Here is a 17379-nt window from a genome sequence, read left to right on the forward strand (position 1 = left end):
GATACACAAAAAACTTCTGTGTTTTTCAAGGTGCGGAAAAGAAAAAGTGGGAGAAAAACAGACAGAGAGGGAGACAAGCTCCAGACAGATGACCAGCTGCCCGTGTTGCATTTTTTTGTGCTGGACATTTATCTTCCTCCATATATTTTTTCTGTTTTTTTTTTTTCCAAGGATGTGGACGCGTGGCCTAGCCATTGAGAGGTTAGTGGAAGGTTTTTGTTTTATAAGACACCGAAATTGTTTCCTGATGGCTAAAGAAAAACAGGCCATTCTTTAGCTTAAAAAATGGGAGCACGTGTAACTATGTGGAGAGCAATACTTAGGTTTTCTAATTTCCTTTTGAAAAACATCGTAAGTTTCTCTGCATGAATACAGTAGCTTTATATTAAAGATTATCAGCCAGAATATATAGTCCTGGAAATTGTAGCTTTGTTTCAACCTTCTGGATGAAGGCCAAATGAAAATATCTTCCTTATGGGCGAAGGAAGAAAAATCAGAGCTATTATATTTTAGCTATGTAAATGTATGCATTGTTTTCATTAAGGCAGCCCCATTTTATTTTGTACGTGGTAGTTTTCCTCTCTGGGTGTTTGAGGAGTCTAACTAGAACACAAGGTCTACATGTGCATGTAGTCTGAGGTAGTCCTTTATTTCTTTTTTGGAAAATGAACAGCTCGAATTCAGCTCAGGTGACAAAGCCGTGCTGTAGTATTCAGTCCACAGCTTAAGCTTAATAAACTCTGGGGCAACTTACTCTTTCTCCTTTGGGACCGGCAGGGCCGTGGGGTCCCATAGGACCATCAGTACCCTAGAAAAAGATAAAAAATAATATGAGAGCCATGACAAGGGCTGCAGGAAAGACTGTTATGATTTATCCTGGACTGTTCCTGGTGGATGATGCCTTAGGATGTCAGCGGGACAACATATTCTCCCTTCTTTTGGTCCAGTGGTTTTTGAGACACTCATGCTACAGGGATGAATTATATAACTGCATATTTCAGTGAAAAGTCTACACAAAAAGCCATACATCATGTTGAGTTAGTGATTTCCTCCCTGGTGTAATGGAGCATCTTCACTGTCCCCCCCCCCCATCTTAACATGAGAAATGTAACCGTCCTTTCTTCCTGTCTCCAAGTTCTTCCCCACACTCACTGCCACCTGCACCAAGCACTCTCACAAGCTGTGTGTTGCCCCTTTTAAGTGACTTGAATAGTGTTATGATTAGAAAAAGCAATAAATGCGAAAAGCATTCACCTCGGAATCCATGCAGCTCTTTGGGAACAGCAGGGCCCTGAGGGTATATGGCAGTGGCTGAAATACTGGGCCGCTCCTTGCAAACCAGGCCACTGGCATGATTTAGTGGCATGATTGACTTCTGGCCTCTTGGTTCATTTAGAGCTAGGATTTTGGTGGCAGAAGAGGTATCATTTGAATAAATACAAGGGACTCTGGGGGACAGTGAAAAATAATGCTTGAAGCAGTGGGTCAGAACTGATGCTTGGAATTCCTTTTAGATTCTTGCAAATGTAGCAAAGATGTCCAGTATGCGTGCTCATTTGTCAGGGAGACTGGGCACAGATTTGCAAAATACTGGAACATTTGCAAATGTAGTAACTACATAAGTTGGCATAATTTTTCCATAGGACTTCATTTCTACTCCACGATTCTGGTTTATTCTGTTACAGCCGTGTAATATGAGAGAATTTAGAGTTTCAAATTCATCCCTGAGTTAGTGAATTTTCATCATCTTTATACATCTGGTATTTTTGGTAATGGGGATCGAACTCACAACCTTGCGCTTTACAGGCAGGCGCTTGTGCTGCTGATCTAAATTCCTGGCTAAATTTTCATAATCTTAAAAGATGTTTCTGACCATCTCAATTCAAAGCATATCTTTAGAAGACTTGTAAATATTGTGTATCTATTGCTAAAATCGAAGAGATGATGCTGGAGAGAACCAGAGAAAAGACAAAATGACAGAAGACAGACAAATTATTTCCACGAACAGACTTGAAAGTTAGTCCCAAGGGAAGAGTTACAGCTCTAAGATGGACATGAATCTAAATGGACAAGTTAAAGTACATTTATATTAATCACTTCAGAGGCCTCTGTCATTGAGTTACAGGGATGCCAATTATTTTATTGATTATAGAAAAGTCTGGCAGGGACACTGAAGCCATGAAGCCAATTAGACTGGTCATTTTTTCCATCTAGGAAATTATCCAGACTTGAATCTGGGCTTTGAAAGATGTTCTGGGAGCTTAGTCTGTACTTCAGATCTGCCACAATCCATTCTGTCACCTGTCCTCTCTTCCACCTTTCCCTGACTCCAGCCCTAGGTAGCACCTCATCATCGGAAGCCCGTGATTCCTGTCCACAAAAGATGTCAGAGCAAGACGAGGGACTGACTCACCCGGGATCCTGGCTTTCCGTCTAAGCCAGATGCTCCCTGTGGGATCGGGTTGGTAGCGGGGTTGTTGGGTGTGACACGAATGACAAGAACAGAAATTAGTGTGAGGAACCAGAGAACATGTGCAACACTTCCAACAACATAACAGGCAGTCACAGGGTTCTGGGATGAATATCACATTGCTACATATTGTTAGTTTTTAAAACACATGACAGTAAACATCCCACAGATGATGGCATTTTAATGACATTTCTATCAGCAAACGCTCGTTTACAAATCAAGTGGACTACAAAATAGTTACTGGCAACAGTAAGAGGCTCCTGTCTAATTTAAATGTGAGACTCATAAGGACTCGTTCACAGGGCGTTTCATTGGGTTCTGAAGAGAAGATAATGCTGATCGCCTAAGAAAGGGCTCCGTAGAATAATCACATTTAGCATTTCAGAGCATTAATACAGAGCTACAGTTACACTTAAGATAGTGTTTATGGACAACAAATGCTGGTTTTTAATGTGTTGAGATGATATGGACAATATTCAGCATTCATTGTTTAGTGAGTTGTTCCTACAGTTCATGCATGTCACCACTAGAGGGCCTTCTAGGAACGGGGAAAAAATGGTGCGTGGGGTGGGGGGAGCAGCAAACCTTGCAAGCGATGCAAAAACTAATTCCCAAATTAAATGCTTCTACAATTCACTTCAAATAATCCTGGTGCGGAAGCCTGAATGGACAATGCCTTAACGATCTGTGTTCTCAGTTCATGCTTCTCTTTCCCTGGAACTCCACAGATAGTGTACCGTGAAAATGACATTTCGGGTGCCGGTTTACAGACCAAGTATTTGTCTAATAAGGCTTTTGCATCTTGAAGCCCAAGTATTTATTTGTAACAAGGATTCAAAATATCGGCCAGAAAAAGGAATATTTAAGATGACAGTGCACTGGACCTCTAAGGTCTCCTGGCCAGGGTGTAGAACTATTTCTACATTTTATGCTTCAGATGCAGTTAAAACAAATTAAAAAAAACTATCCCTCCTGCAAACCCTGCCAGTGATGCTGTACCATATCCCTTTTGGGTATTTAACAAAATTCCTTCTGTATAATCCTATCATGATCCACACTGTCACAACAAAACACAACTTCAGCTAGCAATGCTTGTAGTAAAAATGTGAACCATTATTTGTTTAATGGTACCATAGGCAGAGCCTGACTCAACGTTGAACAAATATTACTGATAGCTCAAAATTTGAAATTAGAGAACATGTAGGGAAAATCATATTCAAAGTTTAAAGTAGGAAAGTCAAACTTTCTTTTGGCTTTTGATATATATCCATCAGTTGCTATCATAACATTTGTAAATAAATGGGAAAAGATAATAACCTTATATTGGTATTATATCATATATGCATGTATTATATCATATGTGCGAACTGATGTCTCATGGAATGTCTTAGAGCCTTTATGCCTGGGCCATTGATGTAAATGATGACTCAACCTATATTCTAATAAAGGGCTTCTGTGAGTGAATATACAGACTACATCTACTATGAGCCTGACTGGTAAAACCCTGGGCCCTCAGATGGAACATTTTAGTACTTCAAGCAAAGTATCTTTAAGAAAAATAAAATAATTAGTCATCATCTTTTCCCTCCCACATTCTAAATACATGTGCGAACTTTTTTCTGTTACTAATTTTATGTCCTATTTGACTAATGCAATCTACAAGGTTCTTTTGATTTTCTTCTTTGTATTCAGTGGCTAGGAAATATATTTAAAGTTGAAACCAAAGCCTCAGATGCAATACTAGTTTTAAAAGTCTTTTGGTTGTTGTGGGAAGAAGCCTGGCATAAAAGTACATGAAAGCAGGGGCTGGGGATTTAGCTCAGCGGCATAAGTGCCTGCCTTGCAAGCACGCAGTCATGAGTTCGATCCCCAGTACCGATAAAAAGGAAAAAGACAAAAAAAAAAAAAAAAAAAAAAGTACATGAAAGGGAAAGTCCTTTTCTTATTAAAAATAAAATCTCAAAACAAATGGAAATTCTTCTTTCGCTCTGTTCATGTTGCCACAAGAACTTCATGACAGGGAATTTCGCAAGCAAGCAACATACAACGTGAACACCAGGTGACCAGTTAACGTAAGGGACCACAGCACCGACCTCACGCCACTGACAATGGCCAATTGCGTACCTGCCACCAAGAGGGCTACAGTTTTTGGCTGCTGAGGGAAAAGACTTCTACACTGCACTAGGTTAGGAAAGCACCGGCAGATTTATGAATTAATGGGTGGAACACTTTCTGGAGGATGATGGTTGGGGAACTGTCAGCCCAGGGAGAGGAGGGTTGGCACGTATGCAATTGGAGAATGACACAACATTTACAGCATTGTTACGGGTCACCCTCTGCCGCCAGGGCAGACATCAGAGAAAACAAAACTGGGCCGAGCTCTGCTCTGACATGGTATGTTTTCAGATTACAGAAATCTCTGCAGTAAGATAGCTACTGAGTAAACCAGAGCTGTTACTTAGGGTAGAAAGAAAAATCCCAGTTTGCACTGAAATGGAAAGTTTTCTTTACTTACTGGAAGACCAAGGGGTCCTCTGTCACCCTTTTGACCTGGTTCACCCTTCAATCCTTTAACACCATTTAACCCTGGTTCACCCTAAATGCAAAAGCAAATGCCAATTGTGGTTGCTATCATGGGTGTTTAAACTGTGAGAGAAGAGAGCCAGTCTCTGAAATCACTGCATATCCCAGTCTTTGGTAACAGCAGAGTCAGGCTAGAGCTGTCTTGCGTCAGTTCAAAAATTAATGAAAACATCTGACGCGAATAAACTGACACGGACAAGAGAAAAACATTCTAGACCGCGAAGCTCCCCAGAAAGTGTGTTCCTTCCCATCAAAAGATGCATGGCTGAGTTCCTGAATTTTTGAGCTCCATCTTAAGGAAATGAAGATTGTTGCTGTTGTCTCTACATTGTTTTGATCAGGCAAGTCAAAAACAATCAGGGCGAGGCGCCTCCATCAGAAAAACCCACTCTGCTGGAAGGGAGAGCTGGAATATGCAGGAGAGTGTTACAGACAGATATTTTAAGCCTTTAAGCATTTTGCCCAGGGGAGTGAGCTAAAATGTAGCAGCTGATGTTTGAAGTGATGCCATTCAGCAAGTCCTCCCTCACCGACTCTGCCAAGTCAGGTCCCTACATGGATTAATCAATAGAGTCGACAACAAATCATCCCTCCCAGAGGAGACCATGAAGATCAAAGGACCAAGCATAGTTTTACTAACTGCTCGTCTCCCTGACGCAAGAATCAAGTTGGTATGAATTTAACTCAGAGTGACATTATGAAAGGCAAGTAACTGATAAACTCTCTTGACTCAGTTTTGCAAAAACCTGGGAATACAGTGTATCCCTTTTCATCAGGACCGTGTTACAGGCAGAGAAAGTTTTGACCTGTGTACTTTTCCATGTTTAAGTATAGATGTTAATTTGTCAAGATCTTGTTTGTTTGTTGAGACACATTCTTGCTGTATAGTTTAGGTTGCCTCTGAACTCACTATGTAGCCCGGGGTGGTCCTGAACTTGCAGCAATCCTCCTGCCTCAGCCTCTCACGTGTATAAGCCACCATGCCTGGCTTTAAAATCTTGAAAGACTTGTGAAGATCTGAGCCTAGGGGGAGAGGTCATGCGCACACCGGCAGAGAGATTCCTAATGTAGGCTGTGTTTACCCAATTTTCGTGGTGTGGTGCTTGTTAGCCATGAAGGGTCCAAAGCCCTTCTGGACCACAGCAGCACAGGAATGGATACCATCACCACCTCCTGGAGGGATCTTCTTGGAAACTGAGGCACATTTAGCCATGTTATCTATATATTTGAACCTTCAAAGGGTGACAAAACAAAATGAGAGTCTTGGCACGACTGTTCATTTTCAGGATTTTGAAGACAGGAGTTTGCAGAGAGCCACAGCAGGAAGTCTGCATGTGTGACAGCTGCTGAGTGTGGCCCTGGGAATGTCAGAATCACAGCTGATATGATTCCAAGGCCAGAGGCACCCAGCATAAACCTGAGATCAGGACTTCAAATGTTCAGCAGGCCAGCACCTACGGGCTGGGAGATTCTTTGGTGGGGAGCACACCTTGGCAGGAGTGGGCATTAGAGGAGAAGGTTAGATTGGAAACAGTCAAATTTCGTAGCAAAAAAGACCAAATTTCAACTCTGGACAAGAGTCTAGTCTCAGATCTATCATTACCCTGCTGTATGATCTGGGACAAATAAACTTTCAGTAGTTTTTTTGTAGTTTATCAACTGTAAAATCAAGTGGATCACCTATGAGGTCTTCTCAATTTTATAGTTTTTCTGAAATTTATGATTTAAATGTGAACAGAATTATTTTATTTTCCACATTAACAGGATCTCAAGAATTTTCTAATTTGATGGTGATGGCAAATCAGAATCACTCACGGGGTTAGAAATAATCCTGGTGGCTTCACCTTTTGGCATTATCACCAGGCTGATCTTTGGTGACACCTTCAAATTTGAGGACAGGCTAAGAGTGGGAAGCAGGGATTTAGTTTAGAGAGGTTAAGTCACTGCCAAAATCATAAGCGGAAGTGCTCTCTCCTGACCCCCTGCACTGTACGTACTTCCAAGACTCTGACACAGGCCTCAGCGGAAGATAAGATATTCTAAGAAAGGAAGCGGTGTGGACTTCTCTTGCCTGTGGTGTTGCTTGCCTGACCATGAAGAGGAAACTCAAGGCTACCTGATTGCGATCGGAACCTGCTGCATCCTCCTAGCCTGCTGGGTGGCCTTCCTGACACCTGCTGCCAGCCACACTGTCCATCTCTCTCTAAAAAGCATCAGCTCATGGTGAGGAACCTTCAGGAGTCTCTGCACTTTTTCTCAAGGAGACTGAAGGATGAGCTATCTTGAAATTTTTTATTCAGAACAAAGCAGTCACAAGATAACACTATAAATATCCACAACTGTGCCAGACATTGTGCTAGATGTTTTATAAATATGCTTCTGACCATCACAACAACTCTGAGATCAGTCACTAGTTGCATGAACGAAGAATTGGAGGGTGTCAGATATCTGCCCAAGGTGACAAAGTTGAGATTAGAACCCAGGTCCTCACCATCTGTACTTCCTGGAAGCAGAAGCCTGTATTTCAGGGTGCATTTTACTATGCCAGGGTGTCCTTGAGGTTGATGCAAAGGTAAAGACCTCCTGCCGGTGAAAACTGCACTAATTCTGACAGAAGGGGGCTTTTCTCTCTCATTCACTTTTAAGTCAGAATGTGTGGAATGCAGGTTATTCCCAGCAGAACACACCTGAGACCAAGCCCAGGAAGCTGGCGAGAGCAGCCACGCCAATGTAGCAAGCATTTCAATTCATAACAATCAGACAGACAGCCGGGCCTCCCCTGAGACTCTCAGCAGTTGACTTCTGAATGGTTGACCTGAGTATGTTATAGCCAGTAATTTAGAAAACATACATAGTGACAAACAAAAAAGCAAAATGAGGAATCATCCAGGAGTAACCACTTAAATTTGTTGGAAGACATGTTGTACCATGAGATTTAGACATCTAGATGCTTAAAGGCTTAAAGATTATTAACATTAATGACAAAGAAGACAGGACAGACATGCTCTGGTGCCCTTCCCCGAGTTTATCCAATGGCCAAGGGATCTGCTGGATTACCTTGGGTCCAGGAAGTCCATGGGGTCCCTGCAAACGGAAAACACAGCTTTTGATTATGAATTTGCTTGCTGTTCCCCAGCAGAAACGAATTTATATCAGAGAAGTACGCCAAGAATCTTCTTGCTGAGCCGTTGCTAGGGCAGGCAGGGGGTGTTACGCCCAGCAGAGATCCTTCCAGCCCGTGCGTTGCTGTGCAGAAGGAAATTCATTAGTAATGTTCTGTCTGCTAAACATCTATGAGAAGGATGGAGAAATCTGCCAGGCTTATATGGAAGAAAAATAAGGGAAAAAGCTCTTTTGAATTGATGTTGTTCCTTCTCAAATTTTCATTTTTATCTGGTAGAACATTTGAGATAGTCCATGGACTTACACAGAATCAAGATAGGACATAAAAATGAGCAAATTGCCAAAGAGAAGTCCAGTACCTTCAGTACCAGGGGAGAGGAGACCTTCCGGATTAACACCTCTAGTCCCAAGGAGATGGGCTCCCATAGCATCTAATTTAATCTCAGATTAGGGAAGGCTGAGCATTGTTTAGGTAACATTTATCCTCACAAAGATAAATTCTCTAAAGCCCTAACAATTGTTTACCAATGGGCATCATAATGTATGCTTGAATCGGTGTAAAAGTGTCTTTCATGAAGATCTAAATATAGACACCATCAATTTAAATTAACTGTCCAGTGCTTTGAAAGTTTCAAGTAATTTTAAATGATTTGCTCTCCAAGTATTTAATAGTCATCAGTGAAGTCATACAACAACAGGAAAACTTGATTAAGCTGTGCCTAGATATTTATTTACATATGTCTACATTAGAATAATATTTCTTTTTAGATAGGTTGTGGATAAGCATTTTGAGGAAGTGGCAGCTATGTTATCAGGATTTTTTTTTCTCTTTATTTTGAGATGGGGTCTCGCTATGCAGTTCAGGCTGGGCTTGAGCTCACTTTGTAGCTCAGGCTGGTCTGAAACATGCATTGATCCTCCCACCTCAGCCTCCTGAGTGCTAGGATTATAGTTACCAGGTATTCTTATGTCATTTTAATAACAGCTTAAAATTCCTTTCCACTAATTTTATGTGAACAGGATGCATCATTTTCCAATTTAATCTAGCAAAATGAAGAGTCTAAAAAGGCCCAAAGTATGATATTTCTAAATTCTTATATGAACTACTTGGCTTTAAGACAACTGGAAATACAAATGGCCAATAAATACATGAAGAAATTAAAAGAAAAGCAAATTAAAACAAGACTGAGATTCCATCTTACCCCAGAAAGAATGGCCCTCATCAACAAATAAAATAATAACAAATGCTAGAGAGGCTGTGGAGTGAGGAATTCTTCTCCACTGTCGGTGGGAATGTAAATTAGTACAACCCTTATGGAAATCAGGGTGGAGATTCCTCCAAAAACTAAAGCTAGAAACTCCATTTGATTTAGTTATTCCCCTTCTAGTTGTCTTCCCCAAAGAGTTAAAGACATGACAGTCTAGTGACCCGTGCACACCCGTGATATAGGAGCAGAATTCATGGTAGCGGAATGTTGGAAGTGGCCTAAAGTCTATCAACACATGAACGGATAAGGAAAATGTGGTCTTTAAACACAAAAGTGTATTACTTTAAAGGAAGATAACTTTGAATCATTTGTAGGAAAATGGATACATCTTGAGACCATCACTTTAAGTGAAGTAGATCGAACCCAAGCTTCAATATCACATGGTTTCTCTCATATGAGAAACCCAAAGTTTAATAATAGGAAGCAGGGGCAGATCTTTCTCAAACGGTAATGGGACCAAGGGACGGAGGAGGATGGATTGAGGAAGAGAGGAGCTAACGTGTGTCATGTACCCGTACCAAGCTCACACAAGGAATACATGCATGAGGCACTGTGAACATGGACTTGCAAAAGGACAAGGAACACGAGGCTGCGTGTGGTGGTCTCGGGCTGTGACTCAGCAGTGGTGTGGATGACTGTAGCTTGGGTCATTTCAGCCACGCTGTCGTCAGAGCTTGGGAGGGGGCAAGGGCGGCCACCACTAAGCCGTGTTATTGTCTCACTGGGTTGCAGAGACATCTGAGAGACGAGTATAGCCTTACGGACTGCCTCTCCTGTCCCATCCTGCCCTCTCCTGTCCTCCTCATCAAAACCTCTGTGGCACTGTGCGTCTACCTTCCAGGCTGGCCGCACCTGTCATTAGCTCCCACATGGAGAGTGAGGCTTGCTGGACGGCTTCCTTCCTTCCTAGACCTAAGTCCTCTGAGGTCAGAGCTCTGTTCGTTGATTGCTGCAAGACACCTGCAGTCACACTGGACCTGGCTCAGGAAATCATCACAAGTACCCAAACCACGAAAGGACGAGAGCCATCAATCTGCTATCTGTGGAAATACACTTCAACTTGTATTATGCTATTTATTTAGTGGACACTTCATTAAAGGGTCTTGAGCCTTGAAGATGGCGAGAAGTGTTCCTTAGTGGTCCCAGTTATTACTGGATTTTTCTAGGAGACCAGAGTGATGACTGGTTGAAACGATTTGCCTATGTTCTCACTGTGAGGCTGGAGCACAGTCTGCCGGATCTGTCTGTCTTTCCTCGGCTCTATCACAAAGCTCCTCTGTCTCCGGCACATGTGTTCAGGAAGTGAACGGCTCCGCTGTCAGGTCAGTGCATCTCGGAGCACCTCGCATGTTCTGTCCATCCCCTGGAGAGCAGAGCAGTACGAGCCGGCTCTTCACGAGGATGTGTTCATGCTTCGACTACAGCACACTCATAAATAAACAAGTATCTTTGGGAGGGAGGGGAACTTACCATGGGGCCAGGTGGACCGTGGGGACCCGGGGGGCCCGGTGGGCCTATGATCTGTGTATCCAAAAAACAAACATGGATTTGGTTACTTCATTTAGATAAAGCGGGTTGGCCTGGGTCTTGTGCTTGGCTCTGCTAAGGTCATTAACGGAGAAGGAAAGCGCTTCAGGAAGTGGCGTTTGATTCTCTAGGCCTAGAAATTCCTTTATGAGAACACAATTGCTTAAAAAAACAGTTGTACAAATCATCATGCCCAAATAAATCAAGTGTACATTAAAAGGAAAAGAAGCAACTCATTACCCAGAAATGCTATAATGCCACAACCACCTCGAAACTCAAAGATTTCACCGTGTGCAGACAGGGAGCAGGTGGAAAGAAATATAAGTTGTGCTTTTCACAAAACTCTACCCACAAGTGCTGTGGGGAAACCCCTGACTTTTTTTCTCTCGTGGGATTCGATAGTGCTTTGGAAGATATGCACTAGCAGATATGCCCTCTCCCCTACACCAGGGCGACTGGTGTTTCTTCTGCAGCTGACAAACCAAGCCATTCTCTGTCCCTGCTGGTGAGAGCTATGTGGCATAGGAGGATCAAGGGGGTCAGAACCCTGCTCAGCGCGGTTCAGCAGCTGTGCGTGTCCAGCCGGGACTTACAGAAGGGCCCTGGGGGCCTGGTAGTCCGGAGTCTCCCTTTTCTCCTTTCATACCATTGGCGCCCTACGAAGGACAAGCAGAAAGGGGTTAAGTGGGTAGCGATGGCTTCACCTTGGAAGGGACAACTGAGGGCCCCACCCAAGCCTACCCGCAGTGCTCCCCAAGTTTTATAAGAGGAGGGATTGTCTCCTTGTGTCTTCGTTTACAACAGCAGTTATTGCAACATTATGGGTCATATACAAAATAAAGCTTATAAAAAACTAGGTTGGACCTGATGAGATAAACTGACACAGTACTAAATCTCCTGGGTTATAAATGTTGCATCTTTGATGGTGGAACTCATTTCAAATAGCAAAGGTGAACCTTTTAAATTTGTTTTCACGGACATTTATTTATATACTTGCTTTAAAAATGATGAAGGACAGGCAAGTTCACTACAGTTTAAAAAATTGCTTCTATGTTTCTCTCACAAAGTCTCAGTAAAAATGATGGGGAAACCATAAAAGGCACTGTCTGATAGGATCTTACACACAAGGAGAACACCTTAGTAACTTGGTTTTAATTGTTCTGTATTTTTTGAGTGATTTTTGGGGGGGTTTATTTTATCATGATCAGTCATCTCCAGATTATGTGTACAAAATCAAAGTGACCAAATGTATTTATTTTAGCATCTTCTAACCAAAACAATTCAGGAAAACGTGAAGGTTTACTCTCTAATGCACTGGCCTGTATGCTTTACATTTTAGTTCCCTTGATGGAGTAACTAATGAATAAGACTTCAAATGGTTAAAAATAAAAATACTGTAGGAATCACTGAGATTTCAGTGAAATATACATATACATACATACATACACAGACACATGTAACATACTATCTTTTTGAGACAGGTCTCGCTATGCAGTTCAGGCTGGTCTTCAGCTCACTTTGAAGCCCAGGCTGGTCCTGCATTTGCAATGATCCTCCTGCTTCTGTCTCCCAAGTACTGGGATTACAGCTGTGCACCACTGTACCCCGCTTAGTTAATAATTCTTATGTAGTTTTACTTTGGTTAAAAAGAACACATCCTAAGAAGTAAAAACCTACCGGTAATCCAGGAAGTCCAATTCCTCCTTTTTCACCTGGTATTCCTGGGTCTCCCAGGTCACCCTTTGAGCCTTTGAGTCCCTACAAAGGACAAGGTTTGAACGTAAGAAGCACAGTGACTCCTGACAGGTACATCCTGTCAGGGTGAAGAGAATCGATTTTGTCAACAGGTAAAGCAGACACCAGGAGGGCCGCTCTCATGTTTAGGTGGAGTCGTTTCTTAGGAAAACCTGCAGCTAATCAATGCCGTCTCCCCACGTCGGGGGAAGGGATTCAATTTCTCCTAAGCCATTCAAATATGAAAAACATAAACTTGGCACTTGATGTCACTTCCCTGATTTCACATATTTTACCGGCAGCTAACTCCATCCTACCAGTCCTGAAATCATTTGGTGGCTCTCATTCTAGCAGCACAGTGTACAAGGTGGATGAGAATCTAGTGTTACGATGAAGTCCTCCCATTTCTAGCCACTTTTTCTCCTCCTCTAACCACACTCAGAATCCCAGCCATCAGTTTTTAATGGTCCAGGGTCCAGACAGGTAAATCATTTACTGTACACTAGCGCTCAACGATGCTTAAGAACACTTCGACTTTTCCGTGGCGTTCCTGTTTTGACATCTCCTTGAGGCCAGCCAGACTGCTATTTTTCTTCTTTTACAGTGAGGAAACAGATAAATGTGCATTTGGAGGGTTAACAATTCTGAATTGCCTAACGTGACTGCTGCCATTAATTTTTATTACTAATAAGCCCTTTCATTGCAGGGATTCCAGTCAGTCTGACCAGCTAGCCAGGCCTGCAGAGAAGGCAGCCGTGCTCAGCATGCTACAGGGCCTCTAGGCTGCATGAACCTACTGGTTTCAGGGACAGGACACATCTCTCCTTATGAACTGCGCCTATCTCAATCACCTAGTTCAGAATCATGCAGTGGTTGGGGAGCGGACTGGTGCTCGAATCGATGGGGGAGTCTTGCTTGCTAATCAGATCTATTTAGTGATGGAGACTGGCCACTTGGCCAACACAAGGAAACAAAGCTCGGAGAAAAAAATTCAACTACTGTATACGTGAGGCCATGAAGCATATCATTCCACCTGTAAACTTATTTATAGTGATAGTGGGACACGTCACGCAGCCAGAGTTTTAAATCCAAAGATGATGTCCCATTGATCAACTGCTTTTCTGTTTTACCATGTTTCGTTAGTGTGTCTGTGACTTTAACATACAACTCTGATCTTAACAATAACATTTCCCATAGCCTTAATCTCATCCTGAGGAATGCATGTTCACTGGTCTCTTCCTTGCAGCCAGGCCTGGTGACACAAGTCTATAATAGCAGCACCCCGGAGGCTGAGGCACAGACAGATAGAAGTTCAAGCCAGCCTGCGCAACTTGGTAAGAGTCTGTCTCAAAATAAAACATAAGGGCTAGGGACGTAGCTCAGTGTGAAGGGCTCTGAATTCATTTCCCAGTTCTGAGGTGGGGAGGAGGAGCTTCCTTGATTTCTTATCATTTCTGAGATTTTTAGACATTTCTTGCATAAATAATGGAAGCTCAGAAAACATTAAACACCTTTCAATTAACCCTTCTGATTTGATTCTGAATGTGATCCACATCCTCTTAAAAGGAAGAAGTTGCCCAGACTATAGAACCTGTCCCATAGCAGCCTACGGACTGTCTCTGTGCTGCCAGAATTTCTAAGAAGTGTTAAAAGGGAACATGTGAAGAGATAATATGGAGCCTGTAAGCCCAAGATATTTATTTTCAGACTCTTTTTAGAGCAAGCATATGAGCCTCTGCTTTAGGGGACCCCTGTCACACTCTGTTGTACTCCCCAAGGGCTCTTCTTGCCTCTGTCTTTTCTGAGGATCTAGGAAATTATGACCCCTACTTGGGAAAAAAAAGTTGTCAAAAATACTTATTAACAGTAACTTATTTTTCAGTAATGTGGGTCACTAACTGCAGTCTTGAATCATTTGTACTGCCAGAAGTCAGGCTGTTACTAAGTTGGTGATGTCACTAGTAGATTGGTGGAAGATACTGAGAATCAACCTCATCATTTATATTTCTGAAAATAAAAACTAAAGTCTAATTTAAAACCAACTGCTTTGTTGAGCTCATGTGGCTTCTAGAATGGATGGTGGGAAAGAAAGAGGATATGAGGGATCAATATCCATGTATGACTTTTTGGCTTCAAACATGGAATGAAATAATGGCTTGGAAATTACCTGCTCTCCATCAGCTCCTGGGATTCCTGGAGATCCCGGCTCACCCTGTTAAAATACAAACAATAGCTTGTTTCCATTTACTATTGCTACCATAATGTACTAAAGAAAAAATGATGCTAATTGGTTAAAGGTACAATTTGAGTTTTAACAAATGCCCCAGAATACTCCTATAGGACCAACCCATCCTCATTAATTGGGATCATCCTCCTTGGTGATTATGTGTGATAAGACTTACAAGCAACCAAGATTCAGGCCTTTTAACTTTTTCCTCTGTGTGAGCTGTAGGCTAAAGAAATGGTAAAAGAAAGCTGATAAAAAGAATTTCATGGCTGACCATATCCCATAGGAATGCCTGTGGACTCAAGTTAGTTACTTTTTTCTCCATAGGAAATCTGTATTTTTCTTATTTTTAGTAAAATGTAAACTAAGAATGAAATGCAAGGCCCCGGCAATTTATAGCAATATTTTAACTGGCACAGTTTGAACAAATTCATAATGATTGTGAGTGTACTATGTCCAGAAAAACCTCACTGAAGGATATAATAAATCAGATAATATCTTAATCCACAAAAATTTCTTTTGATCAATTCAATTTCCTATTCTATGCTAGGAATGGAAATAAAATTTATTGTGTCCATTATGATTTATTGGATCTTTGACAGACTCAAAACATCTTAGTTTTTTTAAAAGATGTTTCATTAAAAACAAATTTAAACAATATGTTAGAGATTATTCAAACAACACATATATAGTCACCTGTTTTTTTTTTTTTTTTGTCTTTTTCCTTTTTATCGGTACCAGGGATTGAACTCATGACTGCCTGCTTGCAAGGCATGTGCTTATGCCGCTGAGCTAAATCCCTAGCCCCTAGAGCTGGGTTTTCTAGAATAGCTTCTAGGTGATGTTATAAACACAGCATTGAAACAGAGTTCCCTAATAAAGCATCTTAAGAACTGTGGGCCATGATATGAAATTTAAGCTTTCCAGTATTTAAGGCGTGATCTTGTTGTTGTAAACAAATGACATGAAGGAGTGGGGTTGTTCTCATTGTGGATTGCCTGTTCTCTGTGGTAGCAGTGAACATTTTACTGCACACAAGTCCGCTGACGCTGGGCACACCCGGCTAGGCCCTCTCTCCATTCTGACTGAATATCTGTCCGTACTGGGGGCCAGGCAAGATTTCTCTGCAAGGCTTCTAGCTTTACAGTGTGAACACGGATGCTCAAAGGACCAGCACAGTTCACACCTACACTAATATTCACCCTTCAGCCTCGATATGGTTTGCGAGACTTATCTGATGTATAAGAAATCAAACAGTCCTTGTTTGACAAAGGAGGGAGAAATGTCAATTGAACAGCTTCCCTTTCTGAGACGGAGACCACAGAGGATGTGCTGGACCCTTGAGCTACATCTGTTTCGTGGTCACAGCCATGTCTTACCCAAAGTATCTGAACTTCCTCAAGGACACACCAGGCAGCGTAGGACGGGCTGTGTCCATGAACACGGGAGCTCAGTTCTGAGCCCACTGTGGGGTGGGTGGCAGGGCAGGAGGAGGGAGAGGACCAGCTCTTCCTGTTGCCACCATCCAGACATTCAGCTGGCCTCCTCCCCACATCACTGCAAAGCCGTTCTGAACTCCAGGCTTCCCATGTGATCCATGCCTGCGCTCTCAATGGAAGCTCTTCATTCACAGCTGTCCCCCGACCCTGGGCTGAGAGCTCTTTGGTGAACCCATTTATTGGTCCCTTGCTAGAGTTTATCCCTTGTCAGAGCAGAGGATCAAAAATTACTTATTGAATAACTGAATTAATAGTGGACTACTACTTGGGCAGTAAGTCCTAGTCCAGCTATCTTGTGCTTTTGTGCCTCTTTGGGCTTCTGAAGGCCTAGGGGCTACAGAGAAAAGGTTTGAGGTGTTGTGCAAAATGGGGGGCATGTTTGGCTTTCTTGTTCTTTGGTCAAGCTAGGTGGTGAAGCAGAGAACTTAGTCCCTGATTAATGCTCCACAAAGCAGCCTGGAAAAGAACAGGGGTCCAGGCCCACTTGCTCCTCGGACACAGAAACTCTTGTGGCCACAGCATAGTTTGTATTACATCTCTCTGGGTGAGATTAGGGTGCAGAAATAGAAAGTTAAAATCCTACAAATTCTGTTAATGTTTCACATGAAATCTGTTTGCAGATTACTTTTCACATTGCAAAGGATCTTGGGAAGATTGTATTTTATATTCCTTTATCAGAAACACCAATTTTTCTGTACACTAGATTTGTAAGCATCTCAGAACAGAAAGAAACAAAAGCTGATGTGTGTCTGTGTGCAGGACAGGCTTCGCAAATAAACTGCCTTACATGCCATAAACAAAAGACAGAGTTTTGAAACCAGTTGAATCTCCTACAAGAATCCAATGACGAAAGTCATATTTCAACACGTGTAGCTCAGTTCTGAAAAGTGAGCTTCTCTGGCTATGTGTTAATTGATCAAGCATGGTTGAATGACTAAAACTCGGTTT

The 17379-nt window shown here is 42.2% G+C and overlaps 1 protein-coding gene across 1 annotated transcript in view; it reads right to left on the reverse strand.

The window, feature by feature from the left end:
- The window catches only part of Col25a1 (collagen type XXV alpha 1 chain), a 408157-nt gene that overhangs the window by 19023 nt on the left and 371755 nt on the right, over window positions 1-17379 (reverse strand). Inside the window, exons 26-32 of the mRNA XM_063260619.1 lie at window positions 14873-14917; window positions 12649-12729; window positions 11565-11627; window positions 10915-10965; window positions 8111-8137; window positions 2414-2449; window positions 755-808 (exon numbers count right to left, since the gene is read on the reverse strand). Of these exons, the coding sequence (XP_063116689.1) occupies window positions 755-808; window positions 2414-2449; window positions 8111-8137; window positions 10915-10965; window positions 11565-11627; window positions 12649-12729; window positions 14873-14917 (357 nt within the window). The remainder of the gene's footprint in view (window positions 1-754; window positions 809-2413; window positions 2450-8110; window positions 8138-10914; window positions 10966-11564; window positions 11628-12648; window positions 12730-14872; window positions 14918-17379) is intronic.

This window comes from Cavia porcellus, unplaced genomic scaffold, assembly GCF_034190915.1.
Source record: "Cavia porcellus strain 051 isolate PalLab524CR breed Dunkin Hartley unplaced genomic scaffold, mCavPor4.1 scaffold_14, whole genome shotgun sequence".
Classification (NCBI taxonomy): domain Eukaryota; kingdom Metazoa; phylum Chordata; class Mammalia; order Rodentia; family Caviidae; genus Cavia; species Cavia porcellus.